This window comes from Vanellus vanellus (genome assembly GCF_965231255.1).
Source record: "Vanellus vanellus genome assembly, chromosome: 2".
In the NCBI taxonomy this organism is placed as follows: Eukaryota; Metazoa; Chordata; class Aves; order Charadriiformes; family Charadriidae; genus Vanellus; species Vanellus vanellus.
The window spans coordinates 114170518-114191338 of record NC_138906.1 but is presented as its reverse complement, the minus strand read 5'-3'; the positions used below and the strand labels follow the sequence as shown (position 1 = coordinate 114191338).

At 43.5% G+C, this 20821-nt stretch overlaps 1 protein-coding gene across 6 annotated transcripts in view; it reads left to right on the top strand.

Moving 5' to 3' along the window:
• The window catches only part of MTCL1 (microtubule crosslinking factor 1), a 112563-nt gene extending 94990 nt beyond the window's left edge, over window positions 1-17573 (top strand). For all 6 annotated transcript variants that reach the window (XM_082478961.1, XM_082478965.1, XM_082478964.1 and 3 more), the window contains 4 exons: window positions 3976-4281; window positions 6660-6691; window positions 8110-9670; window positions 16343-17573. In XM_082478961.1, the coding sequence (XP_082335087.1) occupies window positions 3976-4281; window positions 6660-6691; window positions 8110-9670; window positions 16343-16552 (2109 nt within the window). In that variant the 3' untranslated portion in view covers window positions 16553-17573. The remainder of the gene's footprint in view (window positions 1-3975; window positions 4282-6659; window positions 6692-8109; window positions 9671-16342) is intronic.
• Window positions 17574-20821: the final 3248 nt, after the last annotated feature.

Below are 20821 nucleotides of genomic sequence, written 5' to 3'. Positions count from 1 at the left end.
ATGCTACCAAACAATTTACAAACACAAGGGAGTAAAAGGAAAATGCTCATAATCCCTATAAAAGACCACTTACAAGAAATCAACTCCAGGTTAAAGGCCATTTCCTGCCTCATTTCAATTACCCTGGACAGCATGGTCACATCGATTCATTCTGTTTGAAAGCTTTTGTGCGTTTCCTCGTGCTAGAACCCATCCCACATACAGGGTTATTCAAGGTTTGATATACAGCTTCCTGCCAAAAAAGTCTGTTCATCTGTGAATTAGCCACCAAAGATGCAGCTGCTGTGACTATTCAGTCTCATCTCATTTTTTTTTTCTCTAGCAAAGGAACCCAGGAGTTAACATGAGGAGCCCTGACTGATAACAAATAAATAGCTATCAATACTAAATATTCAGAAGACACTTTGACCTTGGTCACATGAATTTTGTGCCCACCTCTGCTATCATATGCAAATCTGATAACTGCATACCTGTCCCCTTGTTTTTCATGCCTATCCGTACTTTCATCTGCTTAGTATTAGAGACAAATTAGACCTAATGAATTTATTATCTGGCTGGAAGCCACACAAAAAATAAAAAGCTTAATGAGGGAGAGTTAATACACCGTTTTGACTGAACATTGTTTAGCTCTGAGTCATGCATTCCAGGAAAAGTAAGAAAACAACTGAGATTGTGGGTCCTCAATTAACTGAATACTTTCTGTTCTTAGGACATCAGAAATGGAACGGCACCAGATTTGTGCATGCTCTCTAGGGAGCACTACGCTTGAATGAAGCACAAAGTAGCTTCACAGGTTAAGTTGATGAAAACCCGGTGTAACTTCATGACCAGTTTTTGAAAAGGGTTCACTGTGTCTTATGTTCCCATATCCGAGTTGCAGCAAGAAACTAAAGAAAGGACACCAGGTTGTAAATATTATGAATACAAGACTTAAGCTATGGCTCTTAAACCCACAGAGAAGCACTTAGGAAAATGCTGTATTCTACGGATATTTCTAAAATCACCGCTATAAGTGTAGGACTGAGTGAGCGGTGACCAATACGAAGGTTTTATAGACCAAGAAAGGTGATTTTTGAGCTTCTAAATTTAAAAATATCAATAAATGATAATCTGAATTTTTTAATCTCCTATTTATCAGAGGGTTTTTGCGTATATTTCATGCAGCTTGTTGAGCTAGCCCTTGCAATGCAGCCCAATAGTATGTCTCCTAAGACAGAACACCCAACACCTATGAGGTGGGAAGGCTTGTAGCAGAGTTCATCCAAATTACCTGGTTTCCAGGGTTCAGTGACAGAAGGTGCCAAGTTCTCCTTGGCTTGACTGGGCTAGTTTCTAACTGTTGAGTTTCAGTGGCCAAACTGCCTCCTGTGGATTCTTCATGCGCAATGGGAATTAAATAACCCTCAGAAAATTTCCCAATATACTAAGGATGTGGACACACACTTTTCTTTGGGAAGTCACTGGTACCTCTTTGGATGTTTATGCTGCTGTCCCTATGAACTGTATTTTTTCGTATTATCTCTTCAGTGTATCCTCAATAGCTTGAGGGACTTAACCTGGTTAAAGACTGCTTTTTCTGTTCCCTGGGAATGGGGCATATTCAAGGAAGCAACAGAGAAATCCCTGTTAATGTTACTTACCCTTTAATTCTCTTTAAACCTGACATAACCCCTGAGTGTCATCTTGGGAGAGCCTACAGAACAGCTCTTAACCACTCCTGGAGCTGACTTCTTTTGTTACTATTCTAAAACCTCTAAGCTTCAGCTCTATATTTACTGCACAGTAGAGTTGTACAAAAAATTAGCAATAGCTAGGGAAATAAAAAATATTATACCAAGTTAATTTCAGAGGACCAGATGATCAGAAATAAGATGTGAAATCTTGGCTACCTGCCTGCAAAACTTCATAACTCCACCTTTGCTTATAATCAAACATTTCCCTATGTGACAGGAAGCTTCCAAATATTTGCAGGCTTTTAGTTGAATATCCTCTCAGATTGCAGTCATGCCCGGCTTTATATGGAAACAATTAGTATATCTCTGAAGTCCTTCTCCCAGGGGTTTTTCTGTGTGTATTCCATGTATGGCAATACGTAGAGGATGAGGAGACTACAGTAGTGTGTATGTTTGAAAAACAGAGTCTAAGAGATAGCAGAAGTGTGTGTGCCAAATTTCATACTAATGCTTTATGCCTGCCTGCTTTCACACAGCTCCTGAATAATACATGTATGATAAGGGGGAAGCTCACACCAATGCATAAAATATATAAAATACTTTACTCTGGATGGTTATGGGAATACTGCTCGCATATAAAAAACATGATGACCTACTTTTTTCAGAGCTCAAAGTCATGGGTTTTTTTTCTATTTAAGTACACTGTCACTTTGTTTTCCCTTAGAGAATCTCCCTCCACTGTGCTCCTAAAGCTAATTGTGCACACAGTGCACTGGCGAATATTTAAACCCACAAAATCACCTTATGAAAAGTTGTGTGTTTAAAGGTATAAACACACGGGGACTCAAAATCATTAGTCGCTCTTGAAAATTTAGGTCAGTATTTCTCACTTTAATTCTCCTGTTGACTGTCTGAGATTCAGGGAGTGAGCTAGTATCTGTACTGTTTTCTCATAAAGGTTCCCAGATCATTATCCTTATATGATCTCTGAAAATCTGGAAGGGTGTGCAATTGGAACTATGTATACAGAAAACATGTGATTTCCATTTCTCCTTGCTTTGGATCTTGCTGATATGCTGGGGAACGGACTCCAGGATCTCTTGATGTGTACCTTCCAGCCCCTACCTTTATAGGGTACCTTAAATTAGCTCCTTTTAATAAAACTGTTTCGGATTTTGTGTCTCATGAGCAAAACACTGAAGATGCATTCCCTTTTTTTGTAGACGTGAATCAAGCAAAAAGCTCAATGATTTCAGCATAAGTGCAAATTTAATCATCTGGGACCTAAAATGTTTTGATCTACATTAGGCAATACAATGTCTGTTTATTTTTCCAAACATACGCAACAAGATTAAAATAATATGTTTTGTAGGTCCTCAGTCTCCAGGGTCCTAGGGAATGACTTGTATTTGCAGGTTATTGTCACTAATCTTAGCGCTCTGCTCGAGCAAAACTTCAGAGTTACTTATCAGATTCCTGCTGTCATTCATCATGTTTGAAAATATCACTTACTTCATCTATCCTGGTGTATTTGCAATTAAAGGAGAAGTTGATCACATACTCTAATTTTAAGATTGGCAATTTCACAAGTGGTTCACCCTCTGTTCACCCAGCTTTTGCACAGTGTAGAGCTTTGATGGCCTTTCTATAAATATGCATTTTCTTCAAACATGCTTTGCATGCCTAATTCATCCCTTTGACAATGCTGTTCTGTACAAATAGTCTGCTTTCTATCCATGCATTAGGGTTAGACCATCTATAAAACAAAGCTTTTGTCTTTTGTTAAGAGGAATTTTCCACCTCTGGAAACAAGTAATGTATGTAAAAGTGCGACCTTTGTATTGCTGACTAGATGAAAAATGTATTTGTTTTGATAAGGCTCCAAGTCATTCGCCCTTCCTTAAGCTTCTACTTGTTTTGCTTTAGGAACTTATATCTAGATTGCTTTTAAATAACTGTCAGTGTTGGTTTGTTCCCTTAAAAATCAGATTACAGACAGTTGCATTGTTTTGTGTATATATAGACACACTGTGTATATATGTATACATATATATGAAAACAAGCAAAACTATACATATGCACATTTCATCACTCAAAGTCCCATGAGTAGCATCAAAGTCCTAGCAACATCTCCCTTTGCGGAAGGACCAGTGCAGCAAAGCCAGCGTCCCTGGAGCCAGGCGGTGATCTCGTGGTGCCTCCCCAGGGCACGGGTGCCTTGCTCCTGGGGAAGGATGAGTTCTACACAATGCCATACACTACATAAGTAATTGCTGTTCCTTTTCATTTGCCTTGTCTCCAGCTTCAGAAGGAAGTGAGCCCGCGAAGAGGAGGTGGTTTTCTGTGTGACCAGAAGGAGAGTAACCTTCGTCCATTTACGACCCAGGGGAACCTTCACGTGCCTCGTCCGATGGGGTCAAGATCCTACTCTGATTCAGACGCCATTCAGTTTGATGATCGGTCACTGTCTAAGCTGAAAGAGAGTGATCGGTGCAGCGCCACAGAAAACCTCTTTCTGGAGTCGCTGTCTCTTGATTCCCCTGATGAGTCTGATGAGCACCGGTCTCGGCAGATGGAGCGGGAGAAATTCTTGACCGGCTTAACAGAAGTATGCACTTTTCTACCTTTCATCAAGCCGGCATGTTGTCTCTTATGTCAGAATTGGTACTGCATCCCTGCTGTGGGAAATGAGATATCGTGTCACAGGCATTGCTTATGTTACCCAGTAGTGAATTTGGTATAGACAAGATTTTGTTCTGTGTTACAAGCTGATTAGACCAGTGTCAATCACCTGAGAAACTGGGAGCCAGCCTAAAGGCCTGAAGCTTATTTCCCCGTGTGGCTATTCATACTATGTATGATAACTATATCTGACACAACGTGTAGGTTTAGAAGGTCTTAAGTCTCTGCCAGTTGTAAGTAGATATATAAATATATGTATGGAGAAATATAGGCTATATTTTGTTAGTAATGCAGTAAGTGCTATAGAGAGGCACTTCTGGTTGTTCTGTTTTGGTTGCCTTCTAAATAGATTAGCATAAGTAAGTGAGATGAGGTGCTATAAAAATAAAGTTATTCTTCATCAACAAAGTACCTACCCTGAGGTCACCCCATAAAGATGTAAAACACCATGCTAAGAGATGGCATTGGGCCATAATGAATGTAGTCTGTGTCCTGCTAAAACCTGCACCACCCGCCGGCTTACTTTCACCAATTCCAGGTCTTCGCAGTTTTGTTTGTATTGTTGCTGAATGAAACCCCAGGTTCCCGTCCTCATATGCTGGTACAAAGTAGCCTGTGAACTGGCATGCAATATTAGTGGTACTGACAATGTTCACACTAACCACAACTACACGTTTTTAATGGTTCCTGTGAAATTAGAAACACATTACAACTTCAAAATGCTAATACCTCCTTTATTGTCTATTGTTCCTTGAATGTTAGAGGCTGTTACAGAACAAGAAGCGTGCAGAGACTGCCAGAAGTTAAAATTATCGAGCAGGCAGCATGTTGCTTGATGCAAGTTTTGAATACTTTCTTCTTGCTTGAAAATTCAGATTTGTGCACATGGGTTAGACATTCAGCTTGCGCTCTGAGCACGTATATACCGGTTGGGTACACATATTATAGCAAATAGGGAAGCAGAAGCTTCCCAGTCAAAAGTGTATCTGTGTATTCTCTGGCTTGAAAATTTGACCACTCTGGGAAAGAGTTGGTCAGATCTCAAGCTCCCTGCAGGACCAGGTTCACTGATGTGCCTTGATTTGAACATGGGCGCCTGTGAGAATTTCACCCAAGCATTTCTTTGAGATGAATAACATTGTTACTCAGCTAAGGAATTGGGAAATCAAGTTCTTTGAGAGGAAGAAGAGAAAAAAAGATAAAGAGAGGCAAGAAATGTGACCACCCTTCTTACATTTTAAGTAGCTGTAGGTACCTGTGTGTTCCAGTTAGATTTTCCTCCCTTGGTGCCATAAACGTACAGCTGGCAGTGTGGGTAGATCAGATTTACTCTGCAGTAACTCCACTGAAGCCACCAACTTTATTGTAGACTTACACCAGACTGAATGTGAGGAGGATCAGTTTACTGCTATTTTTTCCCCTGACTCCGGTTAAATACCGGAAGGGTATTTGCTGAGTTATGAGTTAAGCGGTGCTCTTTTTGAATAGTCACAATTTGAAATACACTTCTGTGTTGGTAATGTTGATTTCATGAGGTCGAATAAAAGTAATAGGTACAAATGCTCTTTTTTTCCTTATCCTATTTGGTATTCCCTATAGATTATTAGAAATACAAGCGAACAGTTAAAATAATAACTGTAGAGCAACTGCTTCAGAAGTATCTATTTAAAAAAAACAACTCATTATGGGACTTGTCACAGGGAAATAATCGCCATAAAAACATCTTAATGCCCTTAACAAGCTGTAGGTATTCCCCCTATGAAACACGTAATAGTCTTCCCACACATTTAATATAGCTAGCTTAATGAGTTTCAACTGGTGCCATTTGTTGGTTCCTAGAGAACATATAATGAAATCTTATGTCAAAGGACCCCGGTTTATCTCTTATCTCAGCACACCTTGGTCTCTGGCATCAAGCAGATTACCTCCACAGAACAAATTCACTCACAAATACATGGTCCCAACCAATATAGTGTACACGTGGAAAAAAGCCATTTGCGGCTTACTTCCATTTATGATTGCACGGGACTATAAAAATTCAAGGCTGTTGTAGATTTGGCGTGTGGGCCTTCCCTGCGCAGTCTGCTGTCCCGAGGGGCTTGCCCATTCTGCTGCCTGTGTAGCAAGGGAAAGGATATTCCCACTGGCAGTTTAAGATTCCTTATCAGAGGGAAAATCAGCCACTTTTCAGAGACAAACATACCTGGTGCGACTAACGGGAAGTGAATGGCAAAATACTCACAAGCTAATGCCACCAACAGGTTCAGAAATAACTTATCCTCTTTTGTTTCTGTTTTTCTTCAGGAGGAAGAAACACACAAAGGAAATCTTCAAAGGTGAGTAAAACTTACAGGGAAAACCCAGCAAATATTCGGCTGCCAGAGCCTACAGCTCTCTGGCGCCCAAACCACAGGCCCGGGGCATGGCCATGCCACCTCCTAAGCAGCCTGCGAGTCAGATTAATGGATTTACCCAGGGATTAATTTGTCTCAATATGCTTCTGTTCTACTCTGATTAACTCGGGCCACATTCAGCTGTGGTGCACGAAGAGTAAACTGTATGAAAGTGCACGAAGCTGCAGCTTACACGGAAGGCTACGACTGCCCTAGCGAGTACTGCAGACCTGTAGACATTGATATATAGAGGAAAACAGTTGGTGCTGAGGACCTGACATGCCCCTGCACGTCAGGAATATTTTGCTTTGGACTAGTTCTGGTCAGATGCTATGGGTTGAATACCCACCTAACCCTAGAGTGAATTCGTTGTGCTTCTGGAGAGCACCTTCCAGCTCACTTTCACCCCAAAGGAACCCAGCCCATGCTCTCTGGGGTTGCCCCCTGACGCAAACCAGAGCATCTGAATAGGCGATCCACTTCAAAACCACATTCCTGATCCCACCTAACTCCCTAACATAGAGGCACCCCAACTGCAGCTGGTGCTCTTGATTGAAAACTCACAGTGTGATTTTACTATATGCTCCAGATCGCTGATCTATAAAACACGCTGCTTGCTGAGTCCTCACCCAGCCTGAGTTACCTCATTAAGCCAACTCTGATAACTACGCCCATTTGCATTTTTAAGTAGTGCCATTCAGAAAGCTTCTTTTTTTGTTTGATTTTTTTCTTAAAATGAAGCAGCAGGACAACTCAGCTGAACGCTTGTGATTTGTACAAACTAGCGAAATGTGGGAAAGCCAAGAATCCAACCTTATCACATAGCGATTCCCTTTGGTTGAATTTTAGCATGAGCTCAACTCACCAAGCCAGTTCAATGTAACAGCATCTAGGCTGGATGTCCCACATCATTACACGCCATTGCTGTGCAGCCTGGGCAAGCTCAGGAGTGGGGGTGGACTCGCTGATTTCCCGGCAAGTCAGAAATAGTCCACACTTGCTTTGAAAAGTGCGCCTCGTATTGTCGCAAACACTTATTTTCTGTGAATGGTATATTTCTGAAAGGCATCCTACTGCCCCGTATTTCGGACATTTGCCACACAGTAATCCGTGAGAAAGAAGTAAATTAAGAGCCGTTGATAAACCTCTTGGTACTTTTAATGACGCATCAGGAATGCTTGTGTTTCACAGGTATTTTAAAGATAATAAAAGGGAACTTTAATGAAAGAGAGGGCTAACGTGGTTTTATATATAAGCAGGTAGTGAAAGTCGGGTTTCCTGAGTTAGTTTGCTGCTGAAAATAAGGAGCTTTGTAGGAGTTTCCAAGCCTATGAGTGACTCTCTCATGTTCCCCTCTCCAGGGCAATGTCTGTTTCTTCCATGTCAGAATTCCAGCGCCTGATGGATATTTCTCCATTTCTACCAGAAAAAAACTTGCCTTTATCCAGCAGCAAAGACGACATAACCCCTCCCCTGTCTCCTGATGATCTGAAATACATTGAGGAGTTCAACAAAAATTGGGATTACAGTACTAGTAGGAACCATGGTGGGGCCACCGAGAAGCCTGCAGAAGGCTGGGCAGAAAGGACAGAAATTGGGAAAGCTGGGAATGATCCTGGTTCAGATCCCTTCCAGGCATCATCATGGTACCTCACCACCAGTGTCACTATGACAACTAACACCATGACCAGCCCAGAGCACTGCCAGAAGCAGCCAACAAGGAGTCACGGTGTAACTGAAAAAATGGGAGTTCGGGTCTTTCACAGCCCACCGGTTGTCCGTAGGTTTGATAACTCAGTGATAGCTGGCAGCGAAGGGAAAAACCAGGTTGAGCCAGACTTCCTGTTTTCTGTGACCAAAGCTATGGGGAATGTCACTGAGACAAAAGGTGCTTCCTCGGATATGTTTGGAAGATGGTCTTGTGACCTGGCCAAACATCATAAGGATTTTCTGGACAGTGGTCTTCATCCCATTGAGCGTCCTATTTGCACTACTGTGGGCTTTGCCTCACCCTTGCACAGCTTGGAGATGTCCAAAAACATGAGTGATGATATGAAGGAGGTTGCTTTCTCTGTCCGAAACGCAATACGCTCTAACCCTAATTCAACAGAGCCTCAGTTTAAGGACACCGCATGTCAAACCAATGGTATGAGAACGACGGGGACGCAGACCACCCAGACGATCAGTGTTGGCTTGCAGACGGAAACCCTGCGCAATATCACCAGCAGTCCACACAAGTGTCTGACACCAAAGGGGGGGTCCACGCCTGTCTCTTCACCATCCAGAAGCCTAAGAAGCAGGCAAGTGACCCCCGTCATTGAAAAGGTCCAGGCTAAGTTTGAACGCACATGCTGCTCCCCCAAATATGGCTCTCCAAAGTTGCAAAGAAAAATCCTTCCCAAATCAGACCAGCCAAATAACCGGACTTTGCCTGGCACACCTCAGAAAGGATTCAGTGAGTCCGCTTGGGCTAGATCAACTACTACAAGGGAGAGTCCTGTCCACACCACCATCAACGATGGCCTCTCCAGTTTGTTCAACATTATTGACCATAGCCCCATCTTTCATGAGACCTTCCAAAAATGCCCCAGGTCTAGCAGCCGGTCCAGGTCAGCAGAACCCAGAGCAGAACTGGGTCCAGTGCAGGAGCCATGTACAAATGCCCGTGGCAGATCACCCAGTCCTCTCCGGTTGGGGACAGAGTCGCAAAAGGAAGAAGGGACTGAGGTGACAAGTATCAGGCAGGACTTATCTGCTCCTCCAGGGTATACACTCACAGAAAATGCTGCCAGGATCTTGAATAAGAAACTTTTGGAGCATGCCTTAAAGGAAGAGAGAAGGCTACCTTCACACAGCCCACCAAATCTTAGCAATGACAACAGCACAGGAGAAATTGTCAAAGTAGATCCAGGGTCCATAGAGGTAATGAGTTTGTTTGTTTTTCCTCCTATAGCTAAATGCACTCTTCTTTGAACAAATGAGTTATGAGATCTCTTGCAGTCCTAGTGAGTATTTACAATGAATATCCTAGTCCTGTCGTGGTACCACCAGCGAGTCCCGCTCATGAAACTAGTGGCTTAGTCACTGAAGAACTTGGTAAAGAGTTGAGTTTCTATCCTGACAGCTTATCGGGCTTGAAAGTATCAGAAGAGCTTTATCCTTTACAGGATAAAGATGCCTTTACAGGATAAAAATGGTTCTCCCCTGAAAGACTGGGATAAGGGTTTTCTGTCACAAAACACACAACACCTTACAGATGCTCTAGGGACTGTAGGACTGTCTGAGTTCTCTTTTAGGCTGGGTGGAAAGGTAGACTCTTTCTCCTACACAAGAATGGGTGTTAACAAGTTTGTGTGAAAAATAGTCTTTACAATACCCTGAACCAGAACTTCAGGGCCTTCAGAATAACTTTTCTGGATGTATCTGATTAAGTTTGGCTTGGGTCTGTTAATGCGATTAAATGGCGTGATATTTGGTACTGACTGTTGTGGCCTCACAAAAAAAAAGAGAAAGAAAAAGAAAAAACAAACAATCAATTAGTCTAAGCACATACATTCTTAGTCTTTAAGAACTCTTTATTGATATTTTGCTGTCAACAGTGTAAGTCATCATCTGTCTCAGCAGGTATGCCCAAGCATTGGCGGTCAGATTCTCAGGTACAGTAATGTGCTACAGCAATCAACAAAAAAGAGGGTGTAATGATGGACAAAAGCTTTCAGTTATCAGTGTCTGAGCCTTCTGTTTCGGGTGAACTTTTGTGCACATGAGAGTGTTGCCCTGAGGAGGCCTGGAGAAGCTAAATTATGCCCAGCACACGTCATCTTTCTGGTACAGCACTGAAATGGCATGTGCCCTGCTGGTTGCGGATACTCCCCAGGGCAGGAGCCCCTCATCCTCTCTGCTCCTTTAGCATCCTGATGTTTTGGTGGGCCCCAGCCACAGGGCAGCTGCTCCTCCTTGACCCCTATACACCCCAGACATCCCACCTTGGCCTCGCTGGGCTGACTCCTACCACTCCTGCCTCAGATAGCCTCAAGGGAAGGTTGAAACCCCACTTTCCAAGTCAACATTTGGCTTGAAGGATTTATGGTAACCTGAGAGCTGAGACTTTTGGTCTGCAGTTTGCCTTGCACCAATGGGTGGTTCTCAATGGAAAACCGGTTCCTCTTTTGTAGGTATTGCTCAGAGGACATGATCTCTTTTGCCTAACAGAGGATCCAAAGCTGAGGATATATTCCCTGCATGCAGTTTAAAGAGATATAAATAGGGAAGTTTGTACATATAAAAAAGAAACCACATGCACATTATAAGTAACAGTGAATGAAAGGGCTTTGTGCACAAACCTCATAGTGAATAAAAGTGGAAAGCAGCCTCACTTATTGGACTATTTCTAGGTATCTCTATATTTTGTCCTTAGTTTGAAATACTGGGAATGCACTACCGGTCCTTACTAGAAAGTGTGTTGCACTCTTACAGGTTCAACTCAGCTTTGCCTTCAAGGCATCCCTGGAAACTCTTGATTTTCTCCTGCATCTTTTAAATGTCTCAGCAGACTTCAAGTATAAGTAAATGGATGTCATCCCACATCATCACAAACTGCTGTTGGCAAAATACAACTAGCGTCAGTACCTGAGTTTGATGCATGGAGAGATTTGGGTCAGTGCTGTTTAGCAAAAACTCATTGACCATCAGCCTGGCAGAAAATTGCTCCTCTTTGTGAATTCTCAGTATCTTTTGCCTAATGTTTTGAGTTCCAAGCCTCAGAGCTAAGACTTGTTTTTCCTTGCAACTCTTACTCCGTTGTTATGACTGTTGTCTAGATGCACAGGTTATGATCTTCGAGTGATCCTGTCATTTCTCAGGAATGTGCATTGAAAAGGGAGGTGGTGGGCGTTCACACAACAATCTTAGCTTTTCCTAGGTGAAATGATGCTCTACAAGATGTACTTAATGGAGCATGGGTTCGCTGCTGAAAACAAAACCACAAAATAAGTTTAGACTCTGCAGATGCCTTGGGTTATTTATGGATTACACTGACCACACAAATTACACTTTGCACGTATTCCACTTGGCATATTTTGTACAAAGCCAGATGCAGCAGTTCAGCAAATGACGATCCTGGAGGAAGCAGGCTGTGCTTGGGGCAGCACCATGTCAGCGCTGCCCCTGCCACCCTCCTGCAGGTCCCTGCTCTGCTTCCCCCTCACCTGCTGGTTTCTGGCCAAGACAAGTGACCTTCTTACCACCGAACGCCTTCTTGTTTCTGCAGTCATGGCATGGTATATTAATGACTTTTAGACTTGCATGGAGCACCCTTTGGTGCTTTTCTTTAATTGAGCTTCTGAGTGGTTTAGTTACATAATTTCCTTTATATTCTTGCTGCAAATATGAAATCTAGTTCATATATATATTTATATATTTACGTACATATGTATATGTGCATGTGAGTGTATATACATACAGAATAGTAATAACTTTGTGTTTTCTGACTTGCCCAGAGCTGCTTGCAAGCAAATTCATATCCACCCAGTGCAGCCTACTAGTGTCTTATCCTGCTAATTCAGTAAACCACTATATTACTGGCATATCATGGGATTTATAAATATTACTATTAAAAATGCAGATTAGCATTACCTAACTAACGTCAGAGCTGTATGAACATTTTTTTTCTATAACTAGCAAGGGTGTAAATCACAGAGGTTACACAACAGTCCTGGACTGGGGTTCAGACCCATTTCTGGAGACAGGAGTGTGAAAGGACTGTTCACATGGGCCCATGGAGGAGCTGTTGTGTCCTCTGCTTGCCAGGGCAGAGCAATTGCTGCACAATTGCCGTTGAACCGTTCAACATGGGAGGCAGATTGTTAAAAAGAAGGGAAGGTGGTGTCAGAATTAAAGGGATTTTGCTTTAGTTTGAGTCTCCCATCCAGCATCGCTGTTAAATAGGAGCAAGGGAGAAGGGTGAGGCAAAGGGCTTTCAGGAAACCTGAGCACCACAAGCATGAGCAACATGAGCAACACAAAATATCAGTCTCTTTTTCGCTTGTCAAAGATTTCCTAAGTGGAAATTCTCTCTTGAAATCAAACAAAGGAAAAAGAATACAACTTTATTCCTCTTTCATAGTAATGTGGTTTTTCCTTAGCCCTAATCAAGGTTGGCAAAGGATAACAGATGTCTTTCTCTGATGAGTAGAAATGGTTGGTTTGTTTAATGCTATGTTCACTTCTGAGACTGTGCTAGGATTGTAAAAGGTTGGTTTATTTGCTTTCTTCCTTTCTAAATCTTTTTCTGCTAGTGGCTTATCTTTTATTTTTGATTATTAGTTTCCCTGTGATAAGAGCGGTAACATGATCTGAATGGGTAGTAACATCTGGAGACTTCTGCCTTGCTGACATGAAATCTTCACTTTAAAACAAATAATGGATTAAAACAGTTCTTTCCAACCTACTTGCTTTCTTTTTCTTTTCTGTCTGTTCTGTCCAGAACCAAACTGTCTTATTAACTGCCCCCTGGGGACTCTAACCCTGCCTGCCTCACTGCTGTAAGTCCTTTCTACCTTGTTTCCAGAGCTTTCCGAAAGCAGTCATTTTTGAACATGTGGGTTAACAAAGGAAAATAAATGACCACAGCTCCAGAGGTATCGGCACGCATCCGACATCCCTGTGGGGTCCTTCATATGCAACTGTCAGGAAGCGCTCAGGATAGGAGCCCATCTGCCGTCTCCTGCGGCACCATGGGTTATGAGGAGGTCACACTTAAGTCAAAATTTATGCTGTTGAGGTCTTTTGTTAAACTTTAAAAAAAATTGGCATCAAGGTATGCAAAAATGTTGGGGAGGGATTCAGATTTATAACAAACATTATTACTTTTTTTTTTTATAAACACACAGCCCTGTGCAGGGCTTCTGGCTGCCCTGGGGTGCATTCCCTCCAGCCATGGCAGCGGGAGGAGAACGCTGAGGAAGGGGCTCCAGCACCAGCCCGTGGCTGACGGTCACCTTTGCTCATTAAGCTGTTCCCAGCCCAGTTTTGGCCAGTGGTTGGGGTTGCCACAGCGGAGGGAGGGAGGGAAGAAGCTGTGCAGACATGAGCTGTGACCACCCACTCCACCTCAGAGCCAGAAAACTGTTTTATTTATTTAGTAATATAGGCATAACCAGGGTGGCTGAGAGCCCGGCTTAGGAAATAGCTAGAAACTAAAGCTGAAATCGTCTTTCCCATTTTCAATGTCTGGGCGAAGAAGTGCTGCCCCTCCACCCCCACCCCCAAGCAACCACCAAACTAAACTACCCACAGGATATGAATATTATTTTTTTTTTAGACATTTCCAGCTATGACGACTACCTGTGGTAAATGAGGAGGGGATTTTGCAAACCATTCCGGACAGTTTTCTTGTTGTGGCTGGATTTCCTTAGAACACGCCAAGGAAGCCACGCTGCGGGGTCGGGGTGTGACTGACTCAGCAGCCACCACTGATTGAGTTTACGCTGCCAGTCACTTGTTGGCCCTGGAGCAACATCCATCGCCAGCGCAGCCCTGCCTTGTGCTGGGCATGTGTACATCACAGATAAGACGAGCTTAACCCCGCTGTTCAGTAAAAGCTGACCACCATCTGCGGGCGTGCTGGAGAGAGGCTTTTGAACTGGGAGGCAGCAGTGGAAATAAATTTTGTTATCGCCGTGCTGACTCTCATTTGAAATAAAACTAGGATAAAGCAGCCAGAAGTAAGCAGTGCTATAGAGATACCGTCTTAAGCCGCTGTTTAGAAAGAGGCCGAGACAAAACCCGCAAATCTCATAGCCTCAATTCACCGTGTTGCGCCGCCTGTGAGTGTTGCTGTGCATATGGATTTCTCTTAACAAATCTGAATCTAGTGGCAGCTTTCACAGACCATATGTTGCCCCAGGCGCAATGGGACAAGGTGAAGTAAGGACACAGAGCCAATCTTCTGGTTAGCACCCATTTATATTTCAGCCTTTACTGTTGTTTTAGCAAGGGTGGGTGTGAAGTTTAGGGTGCAGAGATGTGGGGTGGGGGGTGAGGATGCAGAGAGGCAGGGGTGCAGGCCTGGGCTCTGCAGCCCCCTGACCAGCTTCTGCCATGGCTCGCAGGCCTCGCTCTCCACGACTGCCAAGGGCAGATGAGTACAGCTCTGCCTCGAGCGGTGACGTGCGACTGTAGATCACCCTGTTGTCTGTGTGTTGCCCAAAGGCACTGAGGTTCACCCCTTGCAAAGGCTTCCCCAAGTCTGACGACGCACTCACTCCAAAACACGTGCCTGCACAAGCTCTGTTTCCCATACCTCAGCTCTGTGTCTTCAAAATAGATCTTTCTGTCATGTAACATTCATCTTTGGTCCTCCCACTGCAACGGAGAGGTTCAATGGCATATCACCTTGTTTGTTCACTGCCAATCACTTCATGTTACCTACTCCGGTGTTTTCCATCCCTAGTCACGTTTCTGCTTTCTCCTTTGCTTCCTACTGCATCGTTCTACTACTGCCTTGGTTTCCCTGTGCCTTGCTGTGCCAAAGCTTTTCCTTTGCGCTGTATCATTTCTGGTCTCTCTCTTCATTTATCACCAGTTTGCATTCTCATTTTGAGACCGATTTTTATTGAACTCTCCTGTCCTCTCCAGTGACTGCTCCTCAGTGTATACATTTCTATAGGTTGACAAACTCTTCTGATTTGCTTTTACAAATTACAAAGTATGCAATGAAATTCAGAAGTTTGGCTTTGGCATACAAGACTTGCTCCTACAATCACTCATCTTGATGTAAGGAGCGTTCAGAGTGAGGCAGGAAGCCTTGCTGTGCTATCAGCAAAGCCCATAAATATCAGAAGCAATTATCAACTTAGTGCCAGGGTAAAAAAATCACAGCTGCACATTGTTTCTAATTGCAAAGGCAGGCTACCAAGCCTGAACAGTGGAAAGCTGGTAGAGAAATAAAATTTCTTTTTTTTTTTCATTTCTGTGAATGTCGACTTTAACGTACAGTACCACTGAGTCCTGTCATTCAGGCTTCAGCAGCTGGCAGTAAGGAGTGACATTCCAGAGGATGAAATCTGTAGGTAAGCCTCATCTTTAATCCAGCTGGAGATCATAACTAGTCCTGTAGTCATTATTCTGCAGCTAAGAAGTCTTTCCTCCGTGTCAGTCTGAACTCTGAAGCAGACAAAAGGAGTCAGTGGTTGATTTTCACCCCACTTGCAAATGCCAAACCTGGCCCTTTTATGCCAGGTCAGCACTTAGAGCAACATGATGAATAGGGGATTTTCCTGAATCACCATGCAAATGTACTTTCCAGCTCTTCTCTTTCTAGCACAAGGAGAATCAGCAAATGGAAGTTTGTCAGCTACTCCAGCTCATCCCAGACCTCTTTCTTTCATTCTCTCCTTACCTGCTCCATAAATCACGGGCACACATGCAGATACCTGGAGCCCACACACGGCCAGATGTTCGCTGCTTGCTTTTGTCCCGCAACATGACAGATGCTTAGCTTTAGTTTGAATTTTTTGTTTCTTAATTCTTTGCGCATCTAGAAGGCTTCTAATGCAAGTCACTAACCGCTGTTTTGCTCTCTTGGCTGCCAAGGAACTACCTTGTTCTGCACTAGCCCCATCCCTCCAACCCTGCTTCTCCCGGCCAGAGAGACCAGCGAACCGGCGCCCACCGTCACGATGGGCTTCACATTCCCCTACTGCCTCACAGTCGCAGTCCACCGGAGACCTGACTTCCTCAGAGGAGAGCGGAAGCAAGGAGCCGCCGGCAGAGACCCCCAGCCAGGGAGGCGAGCCGGCCTGACTCTGCAGGGGAACAGGGAGGCTGCGACTCGCCTCTGCCAGGTCGCCCGCCAGCCGTCTCTGCCGTGACGGAGAGAGGTCCGCTTGGAGAGGTCAAAGAATGTTCTCAGACGCAGCTGCTGAATGTCCGACCTGGGAAACTGAGGTGTTTCTAGAATGAAACAGTTAATGTGCCTGTAATAACTTAATTTTTTTCATAGCTGAGAAAACTATTTTTGTCTCCATCTTTTCTACATACAGTATATTAACAAAAAAAAAAAAGGGTAAAAATGATATAAAGTAAGATTTAAAATAAAATGTAAATTAAGTTTTAAGGGAATTTGAATACGTGCTCGCGCTCTCTCCAAATACAGACTGCCTTTTCGTTATATTTGCACTGTTATGTTTTTGATTTTGGTTTTGGGTTTTTTGGGTTGTTGGGTTTTTTTATTTCATGTAAAACTAGGGTCTTAAGTTAATTTTATGCTATTTTAATGTCAGTGTTATTGGTTTTTAAAAGTAAGGTTCTTAAAGATGCTTCAACTGTCTGAAGCGATACCTTTTAAGTAGTAAGGAAAGCCATTAAGCTAGTTCACTAGACTTGTATTAATTGAGATGGAGGGGAATACAGGTAAACACAAGAAAAAGTGTAAAAAAAAAGAATGCCTCAGAAAGTCTTATGGAGTTAGCTGTAAAATACACCTACAATACTTGACTTGCATGCCTCTGGGTCCTCGCACTTTAGTGCATGTACATACTGCTACTGTACTTCTACCATCACATAAATGTGAGTCAATCTGTTTCACTGTAACATTGTTGTGAATTTACCTGTACTGTACTTTTATTGTTGGTATTCTTGCATTGACTATACAAAAAGAGTTTTTAAATTATTGTTAGCAGTTCAACTGGCTACGTACAGTGTTTACCGAGAACTTCCTTCGTTTGGGGAAAACCATGGAGATCTCTGGGCATACTAAATTGTAACTGGTCTTGTTTAAGAGCCTGTTGGAGACCACGTGAAGTGGAAATAAAACCCTCAGTATTTACAAGCTGCTCGAGTGCTTCGTGATTATTTTTTTTTCCTGATGGTACTTCCCAGGTTCATTTAACTGGGTGGCAGGAAAAAGCCCCTGAACTCCTCCTTTATTCATAAGGGAAGAAGAATGCTTCTTTATATGAAATAAATCACGGCAAAGCCAAACATGCCGTGCACCACAGACTCCTGTGAGCACTGGATCAGGCCATGGGAAGGTTTCTAAACTCCCTCACTTAACTCTGTGAAACAGCTGTTCACACAGATACTGGGACCCATGTTCTCAGTTCCTCTGAGGCTGTATGTCTTGCTGCTTTCGGTCGTTCATGGGAGTGAAAACCAGCCAGCTAAACATAATACCAAAAATATGACATGTCCTGTGTTAATCCAAGCTTACGTCTCATCTGCATTACACACAGAGACCTATGAAACCAGGGCTTTTGTAAAACTGGTGGCTAATAATGAGAAGTAAATGCAGCCAAGAATTTGCGTGCTTCCAAGAGGTGGAAGCCTCTCGAGCTACTTTGCCTGGGACCATCTGTTTGGCCACATGCTTTCTCTGGGAGCCCCAGAACTGCTCTGACTAGTTATCCCATCGCTGAACTGGCTCATTCCTGTTCGATTTCCTTTGCTGAGGATTTCTGAGGCTCGTTTGTTGAAGAGCACCATCTGGGATCCCTAAAAGCCTTCCTGGTTAGCTCTGCCGAGCGATAAGCCCCTCACATCCCATCCTGCTGTGTCATAGCCAGCTTTCTAGGAAGTTTAATTCAGCTGCTGGATGATAACAAACTAGCTGTTGGGTCAGCTCCCAAATACCAGCCGGTTGAGGCTTGATTTCTCCCACATCTGTTAAGACTGTGGCAATTAATCCAGCGTCAGAATGCCCACCTGTGGGTCATCATCATGAAAATTGCCACTTACCAAGATAGGCAGTGACTGAAAAGTACTATTGCACCAGCCAAAGCAACTGGTATCCAATGCCGCTCCTCCTAATCGTATTAGGTGCTAATTGCCGTCGCAGTTGTCTCAAAGCCTCGCTGCTAACATTTTTTGTGAGCACTAAGTTGACCCCCCCCAAGTCTGAATGCTTAAAATCGTCCATGATGGCCACCCTACTTGCTTGAAAATCTTCTTGCTGCGACACTTCGCTGAATTGTAGCAATGATTTCAGTTTGGGAGTGGAAGGGGAGAGCGTGCAAGGAGTGTTTAGAGGGTCAAAAAAGAGTCACAATTGTTATTGAAGATGACTTAAGCCATAACTGAAAGATCCTTGTTTGTTTTCAAATTAATTTCCAGGAGCAGCTTTGCAGTGAGAGAGGGAGGGTTTGCTGCTTCTTAAAAGCTCTTTCTCCTAGATGAAGTTAAAGTTGCAAATGAATGAGCAATGTTGAGTATCAGCAAGTAAAATGCTGTTCTGTTTCTTGTGACAGCTGTAATCTTTTTAATGATGCAGAAGAAAATTCAAGTGACTGATTTGTGGCTTTGATACCAGGAAATCATATTTGCCTTTCAAATCAAGAATACACCTGCCTGCAGAATTAGCTGCTGGCCATCCTGAAATAGGAAGGTCTGTGAGGATAAGCAGCTGCCTGTGGCTTGACAAGTGAAGTGCTTATGAAACACCAGGAATCTCTGAAACAAAAGCGAGTTAGCAAGCAATAGCAAGGAGAAGGTTAAGCACAATAGAAATTCTGTGGACGATCTTAAAAAATAATCACGTTAATTAAACATAAGCTCCTTTCTAGTCTAATTATCAAATACAGCAACATTGAGAAATACCATGTTTCTACTGGCTCTTTGGAAACACCAGAGCTTTTATCTTCCAACGTTCCTGCTGGTGGAGCTGGGGGATTTCCCCCCCACACCATTATTCCAGCATGTTCCATAATTACTTAAATAAATCAAAAAATAAATGATGGATCTGTAGTCCATCTAAGGTTATTTTAAAATTTTCTAAGATAAAATGAAAAGCCTCTTTAGAAGGTCTGAAGCTCACTTGACATCTGTGGGGTATCTGAATTATTGCCTCACGGATAATCAGGGCAGGAGAAGCGTTACAGTTTGCCACACAAATTAGTGTAAAGGGATGTGAATACATCTGTCACAGCTTTGCCTGATGAGGCTGAAATAGATAGCTGGATTTCACCCAGGGGTTTGTGGTGCCTGAGATGATGGCCTTGGGACATCGCCTGGTCCTGCAACACAGTAGGGATCAGGATCAGGACTGCGATCTGTGGCATCCCTCTGAGTCCAGCCAGCTTTTGGGGGTGGTTTGCAGCACCCCAGGTATTGGGGTGTCCTTCCTGCCACAACACTGCAGTGTCCATGTGGGCACCATGAGGGGGAAAATTTACCCTTCTCCCACTTCCCTTCATGCCTCTCCACAGTCAGCCACCCCCCCACACACACTGCCCTCCCCTTTACACACATGGAAACATACCACTGGTAATGGTGTACAGCCTCTTAACTCACCTACCCAAGCCTCCTATGAAAGACCCAAAATAGGACAACATGGCAACACCACACCTGTGTCGTGCCTCAGTGCCTGGAGAAGGACCGGGCTTGGACCATCCTTCCCCACCACCCCCTTCCCCTTACATCCCCCTCTGCACAGAGGAAGTCTCCGTGCATATAGAGTACCCCAAGGCATGCATCTTCCCCCCTCCACTTCCTTCCCTGAGTACCTGGAGCCCTCAGGCTCCCCCATCCTCTCTTTGGAGGTACCACATCTCTTGCTTGCTCCCCGTTCCCCTGTTTTGGCTTCCTTTTATTTAAATCACTGCAACCTGCTAGAGTATTATTAAGCTGCTGAGTGCATATAATTTTCATATGAAATGACAGCTAATGTCTTCAGTCTCCACATAGCCCAGCCAGCTTTCTGGAGAGGCTTAATGGCTTTAAGCAAAGTCTACTTCCCTTCCCTGTTTATTATCTTCTTATCCATCTTGCGGGAGTATGAGACATTCTGTCTTCAGGTTTGGGTAAGAGAGATTACTGCCCTGCTATAGATGTCTCTAGAATAAAAAACTAGCATCTATTGCTAAAAAATGCCTTTTTTTTTTTTTTCGAGCAGAGCAGATTTGGGTCTTCTCCTCTCATTATTCATTTTTTTTTAGTGTACAAACACCTTATGGAGGTCAATCTCTGCATCCTCTGGAAAAAATGTGAGAAACCCTGAGAGCACTTGGGGGGTTCCGGGCAGGATTTTGCAGCTGAGCTCAACGGGCTGCTGAGCAAAGCTGATGCAGCCTCTCATCC